This window comes from Macaca nemestrina, chromosome 8 (assembly GCF_043159975.1).
Source record: "Macaca nemestrina isolate mMacNem1 chromosome 8, mMacNem.hap1, whole genome shotgun sequence".
NCBI lineage: Eukaryota > Metazoa > Chordata > Mammalia > Primates > Cercopithecidae > Macaca > Macaca nemestrina.
The window spans coordinates 19,929,613-19,943,429 of NC_092132.1; the positions used below are offsets into that span (position 1 = coordinate 19,929,613).

Here is a 13,817-nt window from a genome sequence, read left to right on the forward strand (position 1 = left end):
AACTGCTGGGATTACAGGCGTGAGCCACCGTGCCCGGCCTGAACTTTTATACAGAAGGCTTTGTATGAACATGTTTTTAATTCTCTTGGGGAGATACCTAGGAATGGAATTGTTGGGTTGTGCGTTAACATTTTTTTAAAAAGCCAAACAGTTTGCAAAGTGGCTGCATCAACTTGCATTTCCACCAGCAATGTAAAAGCGTTCCTGTTTCCTTCAGTTTTACCTGCCTTCTCTTCAGAATAGTCATCCCCTCTCCACAAATCTGACACAGCTAGAAGGCAGATTTCCAAAACATAACAATCTCCATACAGCTGGGTAATCTACCCACATGAGTCACCCCACCCCATCTCCCAATCAAAAGGTTCCAGACTTTTTACTTTTATTTATTTATTTATTTAAGACGGAGTCTCACTCTGTCGCCCAGGCTGGAGTGCAGTGGCGTGATCTTGGCTCACTGTAAGCTCCACCTCCCAGGTTCACGCCATTATCCTGCCTCAGCCTCCCCAGTAGCTGGGACTACAGGTGCCTGCCATCATGCCTGGCTAATGTTTTGTAGTTTTAGTAGAGACGGGGTTTCACTGTGTTAGCCAGGATGGTCTTCATCTCTTGACCTTGTGACCTGCCCGCCTTGGCCTCCCAAAGTGCTGGGATTATAGACATGAGCCACCGTGCCCAGCCTTTATTTTTTTAAATTTTATCATTATTTTTTGAGATGGAGTCTCACTCTGTCGCTCAGGGTGGAGTGCAGTGGTGTGATCTCAGCTCACTGCAACTTCCACTTCCCAGGTTCAAGCAATTCTCCTGCCTCAGCCTCCTAAGTAGCTGGGATTACAGGCACCCGCCATCATGATTCAATATACACATTTTGGTCAATTATATAGTAGTTTGTGGCTAGGCACTGTGACTCATGCCTATAATCCCAGCTCTTTGGGAGGCTGAAGTGGGAGGATTGCTTGAGCCCACAAGTTTCAGACCAGTCTGCGCAACACATCAAGACCCCATCCCTACAAATAAAAAAAAAAATTGCTGGGCATGGTGGCCCATGTCTGTGGTGCCAGCTACTTGAGAGGCGAGAGGACCACCTGAGCCCAGGAGTTGGTTACAGTGAGATATGAATGTGCCACTGTACTCCAGCCTTGGTGGCAGAGCAGAGCAAGATCCTATCTCTAAAATAGGGTGTGTGTGTTTGTACTAATTTCCATATCAATCTGCTGTCCTTCCAAAGGGCCTTCTACTTCCCATAGGACCTAGTCATTGACAATATGACATGGAATCTTACTTCCTTTTTTTTTTTTATTTGAGACGGTGTTTCACTCTGTTGCCCAGGCTGGCATGCAGTGACGTGATCTCGACTCATTGCAACCTCCGCCTCCCGGGTTCAAGCAATTCTCCTGCCTCAGCTTGTAGCTGGGATTACAGGCACCCACCATCAGTCCCAGATAATTTTTTGTATTTTTGTAGAGATGGGGTTTCACCATGTTGGTCAGGCTGGTCTTGAAATCCTGACCTCAGGTGATCCTCCCACCTTGGCCTCCCAAAGTGCTGGGATTACAGGAGTGAGTCACCGCACTCGGCTGGAACCTTATAGCTTTTAAGGAAACTTTAGGGAGACATCCAAGTCTTTTAGTTTATGTGGGAAATCTGAGGCCTGGGGTAGGGAAGTGACTTGCCCAGTATCACCTTTAAGTGCTAGTCAGGGACACGGAGGGTTAGTTCCCTTCCTGGAAGAAACTATGCTATAAATAGAGGGGGTGTTGGAAAGGAGGGAAAGAAGGAGGTGTTGCGGAGGAAGGGGGCCGCTCTGTGGTAAAATCCTGAATGCCAGAACTGGACATCATACTGTAGGAAAGGAAGGCTTTTGGGTAGGATGTGAAATTACCCAATCAGTATTCTAGTAGGTTAATATGAGAGGGGCAAGATTTGAGTCAGGAGGCCAGCTGGGAGGCTGGTGAATAGTCCTAGTGCGAAGTAAGGAGGGAGCCCTGGATTTGGTGGTGCTGGCAGAGACAACGAGGAGGGGAGGATCACCCAGCTATGCTAAATTCGTGGATAACTGAAGCCTGTGAACCTGGGAAATGGTCTCAGTAACAGCAATAAGGAAGATGGGATAGAAGTGCAGGTCTGCCGAGCCTGCATGTGCCCTCCATGGTCCTGGGGCAGAGAGCCCACCAGCAGGGCAGAGTGCTTCTGCTCACTCCCTGTTCCATTCCAAGACAGGCCTGACTGTGCACGAGTGTGTAACCCTGGGCAAATGACTTGATGACTCTGAGCCTCAGTTTCCTCATCTGTAAAATGGGGGTAATAAGGAGGGTTCAGGAGAATTAGCTTAGGGTATACATTTAAGGGACTTAGACCTGAGCCTGGTGCATGGCAAGCAGTCAGTTCACACCAGCCTTGGTTCCTCTCAGTCCTGTAATTTATCTCTGTCCTTGCACAAAACCTCCGTCAGGGCGGGTCCAGCTAAAAGCAGCACTCCCCTCAGACACTGCTTCAAGCTGGACACTCCATGTTTTAAGTTTTATATAAGGTGAGAGAGAAATTATCTTTTGGAGTTTGTGGTAATTTTTTAAAAATTAATTAATTTATTTATTTTGAGGCAGAGTCCCACTCTGTCACCCAGGCTGAAGTGCAGTGGCGCCATCTCGGCTTACTGCAACCTCCATCTCTTGGGTTCAAGCAATTGTCCTGCCTCAGCCCCCCAACTAGTTGGAATTACAGGCACATACCACCATGCCTGGCTAATTTTTTTGTATTTTTAGTAGAGACAGGGTATTGCCATGTTGGCCAGGCTGGTCTCGAACTCCTGACCTCAGGTGATCTGCCTGACTCGGCCTCCCAAAGTGCTGGGTTTACAGGCGTGAGCCACCGTGCCTGGCCGTGTGGTAATGTTTCAAATGTGCTAGTTGAAAGTTTCTTAAAATAATTAGCATTTAAAAAAAAATGCCATGTCCACACAATTGTCCTAGTCTTAAATCAGTCATATCTGAAAAATTATTTTGCTACAATGTCTAGTGCAGTTTTCAAATGCCACTCATGTGGCCTTGGGGTAATCTCAGATAGGACTCTGGGTTTGTCCTGGGAAAAGGGGAGCTGCAACTCCCACCTCCTCTTTGACTAGAACAGCTCTCCTTTAAACTATCTTAAACATTGGGTTACTAAAGAAGATGAATATAATTTTAATTGAACAAATGGTTCCATTAAAAAAAAAACTCCTGTAACAGAAACTTAATAAATATGCCAGATTGGGCCAGATGTGGTGGTTTACACCTGTAATCCCAGCTACTCAGGAGGCTGAGGCAGGAGAACTGCTTCAACCCGGAGGTGGAGGTTGCAGTGAGCTCAGATTGCGCCACTGCATTCCAGCCTGGGTGACAGAGCGAGACACTGTCTCAACAACAACAAAAAAGAAAACAAGAAAAAAAGAAAAAAAGAAAAAGCTAATAGTATGCCAGACCAATACTAACAATCAAATGATAGACCTTCAAAGATGAAAATCAATTTTGTGTACAACATCAAACTCTTTGAATGGCTAGACAAATTTATGAAACAGTTTCTGAAGGCTAAAGAAGGGAAAGATTTCAGAAGATATAAATACTATACCTTTTCAAAAGTGAAATACTGTTATTTTGCATTTTTCTAACTGGTATTGGTACCCATACAAATATTCCAGAATTCTCTTTAGAAAGAGTTGGGAAAAATGCAAATCCAATGTTGGGAAGAATTTCATGCTTACCCCTATCTGTTTAGTAAGCAAAATATTTCACAAAGGAACGACATTCCATGAAAAGTATGTTTGTTCTGGCTTAAATACAATCATTTCCTCCATAAAGTCTGATTCAGATAAAGCATCTTAGGAAATTCAAAAGCATTTAGTTTTTAGACAACTGAATGTCATATTACTTTCTGAATTCCATAAAAGTGCTTTCAAAATTAATTCACCCATGTTAGACTATGCTTTTAAACTCAAATATGTTATTATTTAGTGGCTTTTACTGCCCAGTAGATGTCAAATTCAGTTATTTCCTGCATTAAAAAAAAATTATTTATCTTTTTTTCTGAGACAGTCTCACTCTGTTGCCCAGGCTGGAGTGCAGTGACCTTGGCTTACTGCAACCTCTGCCTCCTGGGTTCAAGCAAATTCTGTCTCTCAGCTTCGTAAGTAGCTGGGATTACAGGTGTATGCCACAACACCCAGATCATTTTTTGTATTTTTGGTAGAGATGGGGTTTCACCATGTTGGCTAGTGATATGGTTTGCTTTTGTCCCCACCCAAATTTCATCTTGAATTGTAACTGTCACAATTCCCACGTGTTGTGGAAGGAACCTGGTGGGAGGTGATTGAATTATGGGGGCAGGTCTTTCTTGCACTGTTCTCGTGATAGTGAATGAGTCTCATGAGATCTGATGGTTTTAAAAAGGGGAGTTTCCCTGCACAAGCTCTCTTTTTGCCTGCCACCATCCATGTAAGACGTGACTTGTCTCTCCTTGCCTTCTGCTGTGATTGTGAGGCCTCTCCAGCCATCTGGAACTGTAAGTCCATAAAACTTCTTTCTTTTGTAAATTGCCCAGTCTTGGGTATGTCTTTATCAGCAGCATGAAAATGAATAATACAGTACAGCAGAGTGGGGTGCTGCTGAAATAATAGGAAGTGACTTTGGAACTGGGTAACAGGCAGAGGTTGGAACAGTTTGAAGGGCTCAGAAGAAGACAGGAAAATGTAGGAAATTTTGGAACTCCCTAGAGACTTGTTGAATGGCTTTGACCAAAATGCTGATAATGATATGGACAATGAAATCCAGGCTGAAGTGGTCTCAAATGGAGATTAGGAACCTTTTGGGAACTGGAGCAAAGATGACTCTTGTTATGTTTTAGCAAAGAGACTGGTGGCATTTTGCCCCTGCCCTAGAGATTTGTGGAACTTTGAACAAGACAGATGATTTAGGGTATCTGGCAGAAGAAATTTCTAAGCAGCAAAGCAAAGGTGACTTGGATGTTGTTAAAGGTATTCAGTTTTAAAAGGGAAACAGAGCATAAAAGTTTGGAAAATTTGCAGCCTGACAATGGAATAGAAAAGAGAATCCTATTTTCTGAGGACAGATTTAAGCCAGCTGCAGAAATTTGCATAAGTAACAAGAAGCCAAATGTTAATCACCAAGACAGTGGGGAAAATGTCTCCAGGGCATGTCAGAGACCTTTGGGGCAGCCCCTCCCATCACAGGCCCAGAGGTTTTGAAGGAAAAAAATGGTTTCATGGGCTGGGTCCAGGGTCCCTCTGCTGAGTGCAGTCTAGGGACTTGGTGCCCTGTGTCCCAGCTGGGCTGTTGCTTCAGAGGGTGGAAGCCCTGAGCCTTGGCAGCTTCCATGTGATGTTGAGCCTGCAGGTGCATGGAAGTCAAGAATTGAGGCTTGGGAACTTCCACCTAGATTTCAGAGAATGTATGGAAATGCCTGGATACCCAGGCAGAAGTTTGCTGCAGGGGCGGGGCCCTCGTGGAGAACCTCTGCTAGGACAGTGTGGAAGGAAAATGTGGGGTCAGAGCCCCCACACAGAATCCCTACAGGGGCACTGCCTACTGGAGCTGTGAGAAGAGGGCCACCATCCTTCAACCCCCAGAATGGTGGCACCATGTGCCTGAAAAACCTGCAGATACTCTATGCCAGCCCATGAAAGCAGCCAGAAGGGGGGTTACACCCTGCAAACCCACTGAGGTGGAGCTGCCCAAGGCCATGGGAGACTACCTCTTGCATCCATTTGACCTGGATTTGACATGGAGTCAAAGGAGGTCATTTTGGACCTTTAAGATTTGACTGCCCCACTGGATTTCAGACTTGCATAGGCCCTGTAGTCCTTTTGTTTTGGGCAATTTCTCACATTTGGAATGGCTGTATTTATCCAATACATGTACTCTCATTGTATCTAGGAAGTAACTAGCTTACTTTTGATTTCACAGACTCATAAGCAGAAGGGACTTCCCTTGTATCAGATGAGACTTTGGACTGTGAACTTTTGAGTTAATGCTGAAATGAGTTAAGACTCTGGGGGATTGTTGAGAAGGCATGATTGGTTTTGAAATGTGAGGACATGAAATTGGGGAGGGGCTGGGCGGAATGATATGGTTTGGCTGTGTCCCCACCCAAATCTTATCTTGAATTGTAACTCCTAAAATTCTCAGATGTTGTTGGGGGAACCCAGTGGGAGATGACTGAATTATGGGGGTGGCTCTTTTTTTTTTTTTGAGACAGAGTCTAGCTCTGTTGCCCAGGCTGGAGTGCAGGGGCACAATCTTGGCTCACTGCAACCTCTGCTTCCCAGGTTCAAGCAATTTTAATATGTCAGCCTCCTGAATAGCTGGGATTACAGGCTCACACCAAGGCTAATTTTTGCATTTTTAGCAGAGACAGGGTTTCACCATGTTGACAAGGCTGGTCTTGATCTCCTGACCTCATGATCTGCCCGCCTCGGCCTCCCAAAGTGCTGGGATTACAGGCTTGAGCCACTGTGTCCAGCCAATTTTGTATTATAAAACAGACGAGGTTTTGCCATGTTGGCCAAACTGGTCTTGAACTTCTGACCTCAGATGATCCACCCACCTTGGCCTCCCAAAGTGCTGAAATTACAGGCATGAGCCACTGCGCCCAGCCTTATTTCTTGTTTAATAGAGACAGGGTCTTGCCATCTTGCCCAGGCTGGTCTCAAACTCCTGGGCTTGAGTGATCCTCCTGAGTAGGTCTCCATTTTAATTAGACTTTTTTTGTACATGCACACACACACACACACTCACATGCACACTTGTTTATTTACAAAAGCTTTGGTTCTAAATGTGGGCTTCGAATATATTTTCATTTTCTAAATTAAGTCAATAGGGAGGAGGAGGGTATGGAGTTAAGAATGGAGATTTTAGGACTGGGCTCTCCAGATTATGGTCCCAGCTCAGCCATTTCCTAGTTCCATCTCTGACTTGCCATGGGTGACTTTGCTTCTCTGTGCCTACTTTTCCTTATCTGCAAGAACTGTGCTTCCCTCACTGGGGTATGAAGATTATATGAGTTAATATAATGTAAAGCACTTAGAATGGCACCTGGTATACAGTAAGTACTCAATAAATGTTAGCTATTATTAGCTATTTTGGTTTTCCAGTGTCATCAGGGTATGCTTCAAATTTTGTTTAATTAAATAGTAAGGTTGATAAAAGGTTGCTAATGGAGACAATAGATTGGTACTCATTACACAATTAGAATATAATTGAAGACATTCAACTTAAAGACCCTGCTGGTGTAAGTCCATAGACTCTCAGGGGTCAGAGAACATCTTGTTGAACACCTTCACTTTATGGCTGAAGACACTAATGCCCAGGGGGATAAAGTCACTTGTAGTAAGCCATCTAGAAAAACAGAGAGCAGCTGGAATGTCGTTACTGTTGATGGTACTTTAGGTTCTTGGAGGGCTGCAGCAAAGTTTTCATTACAGGCATCAATCATCACTGCAATGCACTGATTAGCCAGTCACTGGAGCATTCTATTCCATTCAGAATGACAATAAAAGCATTTATATGTTTGGAACTGTCAATATACAATATAAATACAAGAAAGTAAACTGACTTTGCTTTATAACCAAATGCTATTATTTACTATACTTACAGAAAATGCCTTGCAATGGGTGTTTTTTTATATGTTTTAATTTCAAATATCACTTGAAAGACATTCTTTTTATTTATTTATTTATTTATTTATTTTGAGATAGAGTCTTGCTCTGTTGCTCAGGCTGGAGTGCAGTGGTGTGATCTCGGCTCATTGCAATCTCCACCTCCTGGGTTCAACTGATTCTCCTGCCTCAGCCTCCTGAGTAGCTAGGATTACAGGTGCGCACCACCACACCTGACTAATTTTTGTATTTTTGGTAGAGACGGAGTGTCACCATGTTGCCCAGGCTGGTCTCGAACTCCTGACCTCAAGTGATCTGCCCACCTTGGCTTCCCAAAGTGCTGGGATTACAGGTATGAGCCACTGCACCTGGCTGAAAAACATTCTTTAGCCAAAACTATTATAAAAATCAATCTGATGTCCTTGAAATGGAAAAGCCTGCACCTCTGGAACAATCCCTACATCAGGAGGCGTGCAGGGAGGACACTGCAGATGATCAAAGTTTTATTTAACATTATAGAACACTTAAAAATAAACAATATGCTTGCATTTCTGTTGTGTAACTTAGAAAAATGTTTTCAAGCACACATAAAAGCATCAAGTTTTACCCCAAACAAGTATGCTATGCAGCCAGTCCCTAACTGCTGGGGCCAGCACTGCTCTCAACAGACGGCTGAGGTAGGAGGTAGGCTGCTGGTGTCCCTGCGGGCAGGTGGCTTTTCCTATTCGGAATGATGTATTCTCTTGTTGTGGTTCTCAATCGCCCTTCTAAGTGCTTCATCCTGGATGAGATCCGACTTTCTTACATTCGTGTGGCTACAGCCAATTTTAGGGCAACTGCAAGGGAGAAAGAACATCAAGTCAGTCCCCTTTACTGCCTTAAGCAGAAACTTCTTTTACACTCAAGTGTTTAAGTAAGACTTCTAACGAAAAAGGAAAAGTGTTAAAGTCAGGACCAAGGTGCCCTCATTCATTGATTCGCTGAGTCCCTACCTGAGCCAGGTCCTGTCCAGATGCTGGGGACACAAGCGATATGTGAGTAGTGCCTATCTTATTAAGAGCTAACTTTCTAATGAGGAAGACAGGCTACCACTAGCGAACCAAATAAATGCTTGCTGTAAGTTCAGGTCACCTTATGGGCTATGAGGGCAACGAAGCAGGGTCAAGAAGAGACAGTGCTGGGGCCATGGCTGCTTTGGCTGGACTCAGGGCATGCCTCACCAAACACATCTCATCTTGGGCAGGACCCAGAATGAAGCATGGGAACAAGTCTGCATGTGGTCCGGGCTAAAGCAGTAGCGAGTACAGTGCTGAGGACGTCCAGCTTGGTGCCCTGGAGTGAGAGCAAGCTCTATGTGGCTGAAGCGACCCAGACAAGAGGGAGAGCAGTTGGAAGTGAGGTCAGTGGGCCAATGGGGCTTTGGATTTTATTTTATTTAATTTATTTATTTTGAGACAGAGTCTCACTCTTTCACCCAGGCTGGAGTGCAGTGGCGTTGGCTCACTGCAACCTCTGCCTCTTGGGTTCAAGTGATTCTCCTGCCTCAGCCTCCCGAGTTGCTGGGATTACAGGCGCCTGCCACAATGCCTGGCTAATTTTGTGTATTTTCAGTAGACACGGGGTTTCACCATGTTGGCCAGGCTGGTCTCAAACTCCTGACCTCAAGTGATCCACCTCCCTTGGCCTCCCAAAGTACTGGGATTACAGGTGTGAGCCACCGCCTAGATTGGATTTTATTTTAAATATGAAGACAAAACACTGGAAGGTTTTGAGATGGGGGAGGGGTGTGTTTGGTTTACATCTGGAAAATGTTACTCTGGCTGCTTATGGAGAACACAAAGCAGGGAGGTAAGAGAGGGGCAGGGAAAATAGCGTGGGGGATCCCGCAGGGTACAGGAGAGAGGTGAGGGCAGCTTGGTCGAGGGTGGCATGGCGATCAGCTTCAGGACACGCTTGACCATAGAACCTGTAGGACTTGTCAACGGAGCGGCTGTGGAGTGTAAGGGAAAGGGAAGAAGCGAGCTTCATCTGGGCAGATCAGTGACTGGTAGTGCCCTTTATCACAGTGGGAAATGATGGGGCAAAACAGGCTGCAGCACAGAGCCACAGTCCTGGTTGGTATCTGTTTCCTCTGGAACGGATGCCCAGTAGCTCTCCCAGAAGAGACTGAGTGGACCACTGAGACTCAGTGGAAAGGCTGCAGCTGAAGACATCAGTGTGAGTCACCCAGAAAGGGGTGGAAACAAGCCACGGCTCTGCTTCCATGTGATCTGCTCTGAGGGCAGTGGGCTGGATGACATCACCTATTTCTTCTCAAAGAATCTGGTTCTCAAAGTGAACCAAATTTTGGTAGATTAGAGGCCCAATGTTTGGAGTCAAGCTAATCTAGGTCTGAATTTTCTCTCTACCACCTACTTGCTAGTTATGAGACCACAGGCAATTCACAATAACCTTCTTGAGCCTCTCTTGCCTCTGATTTAAAATGGGGAGAGAACCCCTATTTCCCAAGGTGACAGGCAACACAGTGCTCAATGATGTTAATTCCCTTCCTGATCCCGTGACTATCATGTGTTCCCTCATCATCATTCTTCCAAGAAGTTTTAAAGTTCTGGATCTATTTCTACCTTGCATATATCCAACACAGGCATGTACCCATTCATGCATTAATTGATTCTTCTAGGGATCAGTCCTGTGCTAGGTTCTAAGCATGCAACTGTGAAATACAAATATATGGTTCCTGTCCACACAGAGCTCTGGCCCAGTGATCTGAGACAGCTCTCCATAAAGCACAGGATATTAAGACCAAAAACAACAAATATGCAAACCACACTAAAGATGCAAAAGAGAAGGAAAGAAAGTTGGTCATGGGAACTCCAATTTGTCTAGTGGTAGGAAGCCCAACAGTCCAACATGAAAGAGAAAGTATTTCTTGGCCCTGATCTGTGGATCAAGGAGTCTTTACATTAGAGGGGCATTAATCAATGAAATAAATAATATGCTTAATAACAATATTTATTTTTAAAATATTAAAATACGGCCAGGCACGGTGGCTCACACCTGTAATTTCAGCACTTTGGGAGGCCGAGGCAGGTGGATCACATGAGCTCAGGAGTTTGCGACCAGCCTGGCCAACATGGTGAAACCCCATCTTTACTAAAAATACAAAAATTAACTGGGCGTGGTGGCAGGTGCCCGTAATCCCAGTTACTCGGGAGGCTGAGGCAGGAGAATTGCTTGAACCCAGGAGGTGGAGGTTGTGGTGAGCCGAGATCGCACCATTGCACTCCAGCCTGGGCAACAGAGTGAGACTCTGTCTCAAAAAAAAAAAAAAAGCCCTATATACTCAGGTGCATGATGTGTTAAATCATAATTACAGAAAGGCAATTATATGAAAGAGGATCAGGGTGATTTGGCCCAGGTATGCATCATTTTGATGATTTGGCTTTGCATTAGGGCAAAGTTGGAGAAATGTTTTACACTAGTTTAAAAATCTGTATTTTTCCCTAGCCTGTCCCCCTATGCTGTGAAGTCTCAAAGTGAATTATCCCCTCCCCTCCCCTTCCCTTCCATTCCCTTCCCTCCCCCTCTCCTCTCTTCTTCTTCCTCCTCTTCCTTCCTCTTTTTCTTTCCTTTCTTTTTCTTTCTCTCTCTCTCCCTCCCTTTCTTCTTCCCTCCCTCCCTGCCTCCCTCCCTCCCTCCCTCCCTCCCTCCCTCCCTCCCTCCCTCCTTCCTTCCTTCCTTCCTTCCTTCCTTCCTTCCTTCCTTCCTTCCTTCCTTCCTTCCTTCCTTCCTTCCTTCCTTTCTTTTCTTTCTTTTCTTTCTTTCTTTCCTTCTCCTTTCTTTTTTTGACAGGGTCTCATTCTGTAACCCAGGCTGGAGTGGCACTATCTCTGCTGTGACCTCTGCCTCCCAGGCTCAAGCAATCCTCCCACCTCAGCCTCCTGAGTAGCTGGGCCCACAGGTGTACACCATCACACCTGGCTAATTTTTAAAAAAATTTTTGTAGAGAGTTTCACCATGTTTCCCAGGCTGGTCCTGAACTCTGGAGCTCAAGTGATCCACCCGCCTTGACCTCTCAAAGTGCTGGGATTACAGGCGTGAGCCACCGTGCCTGGTGAATTATGTCTGTATGAAAATAAGCAGCTAAGATCATGAAGAGGATACAGACACTTTTGTGACTAGAAAAGCCAAGTATCATAACTTTGGCTTCCATGACATTGAAATGCAAGTCCAAGTAGGTTGCTGGGACGACCCTCCCTTAATACATAACCCTGCATATCTGCTTTGGGCTGCCTGGCCTTGGTCTCTTCCATCCTACCCAGGAAAGGCCTTAACTCTGATAGCCAGACAGTGAATAAGCAGTGGAGAGGGAAGTGGAGAGTGAGGTGGGGAGGACTTCCTGATGACATCATGGTTTTAGTCAGTGCATGAGAGCACGCTGACAATGTCTGATGGGCTTAACCACACACTCAGCTGCAGAACAGGCACCCACCTTCACTTCATTGGGATGGAGCCCAGGGCACTGAGGGGATAGACTCTGATGGCAGAGGCATGAACCAAAAAGCCCTCCTAAGGGGAGCGGGATGGCCTACTGACAGAATTGCAGGTCAAGAGTGACAAAGACCTGGGCTTAAACCCCCTGGCTGTGTCACTCTGGGTAACTGACTAAATTCTCTGTGACTCAGTTTTTCCCTTTAAGAACATGAAGGCAGAGCACAAGCCTGTCAAATAAGGTGAGAAATAAGCAGGCTGATGTGTGTCAAGGACTGGGGAGTTCACTTCAGGTCCTGCCGTGCACCAGTCCCTGCTCTAGTCCACAGCTTCCGCTCTCAAGAAGCTCGTGGAGGGGAGCCAGCTGCGCTGACAATGTTGGCATGACATGGGGTGCTAATGACATTTTGTCCAGCATGAATACGGGCTCAGGGAAGACTTCCTGGAGGCAAGGTTGATGCTGGAACTGGGAAGAACCTTGTTTCTCACTTCATCTCCAATAAACACAAGTTTTTAAAGCAGAAAGGATAGGAGAAGGTCATCATGCCACAGTGCTGAATCAGGGCATGCCTCCTCTGGAGAAACAACTGTCTCCACAAGCATTCGGCATTAATCCCACGACATCCTGGTGAGCGAGTTCGGTGTGGCAATACCTGATCTTCAGTTGCCGCATCATCGCTGTGCAGGAGTCAGCCCTTCAAGCCTTGAAGGAGTGGCTGGGTCCCCACCTCCAGGCACTGCCCAAGCAGAGCATTTCACTGCAGCACGGGGCAAGCACAAAGGTGACTGCTGAGAAAAGGGAACTGGGCCTTGGGGTCCCACAGGGCTGTGGGGAACCTTGGCCTCTGCAAACGCTCAAGAGTACATGATCCTGGGAGTTCCTGGATCTGGGTCCCAAGAATTCCAAGGTTTAGCCTACAAGCTGTAGACAGAAGGTCTATAGAGACCTCTGGAAATCTGAGTGGGAGGGATTCCTGTCATACCTCAACACAGACAGTAATTCTATCTCACACCCCCGAGTCTAAAATAATGTGTCACTAAGCGGCACGGGGAGCGATAACAACTCTATCAGTCTCGGTCTTAACAACCCTGCAGCTATTTGTTTAGCGCTCTTCGCTCCCAAAAGAGCTTTCAACTAAGTGCTTTTGCTTCTCTTCTGCCAAGAAATGTGCTGGTCCAGACCTAGAATGGAATTCCCTACCATTTCTTTGGCCCCTGAAATGCTGTGAGATGCTGATGTTATTTCCACTTTACAGATGAGGAAACTGAGGCAGAAAGGTTGAATGGCTTGTCAATAAGTGTTGAAACAGGAACTCCAAGCACAAAGCTGGAGTTCTGCTGTTGAATGACCCATTTCTATTCAACTTCATTTTATTCTACATGCTCTTAAATATGACTTTTAAAAATACATTTCCTGTTCTCAAACAAAAAAGCAAAAAAGTGACTGTGGTCAAGTTAGAAATATTAATATATGAAAATCATAAGGTTGGGAGGCCAAGGTGGGCAGATCACTTGAGGCCAGAAGTTTGAGACCAGCCTGGACAACATGGTGAAACCCTGTCTCTACTAAAAATACAAAAATTAGCCGGGCGTGATGGTGTGTGCCCGTAATCCCAGCTACTCGGGAGGCTGAGGTACGATAATCACTTGAACCTGGGAGGCAGAGGTTGTACTCCAGCCTGGA

General features: G+C 45.6%; 1 protein-coding gene across 4 annotated transcripts in view; it reads right to left on the bottom strand.

Annotated features, from left to right (window-relative positions):
- Window positions 1-8,128: 8,128 nt before the first annotated feature.
- LOC105468466 (NSE2 (MMS21) homolog, SMC5-SMC6 complex SUMO ligase) overlaps window positions 8,129-13,817 on the bottom strand; it is a 271,642-nt gene continuing 265,953 nt past the window's right edge. For all 4 annotated transcript variants that reach the window (XM_071067839.1, XM_071067837.1, XM_071067838.1 and 1 more), the window contains one exon: window positions 8,129-8,478. In XM_071067839.1, the coding sequence (XP_070923940.1) occupies window positions 8,364-8,478 (115 nt within the window). In that variant the 3' untranslated portion in view covers window positions 8,129-8,363. The remainder of the gene's footprint in view (window positions 8,479-13,817) is intronic.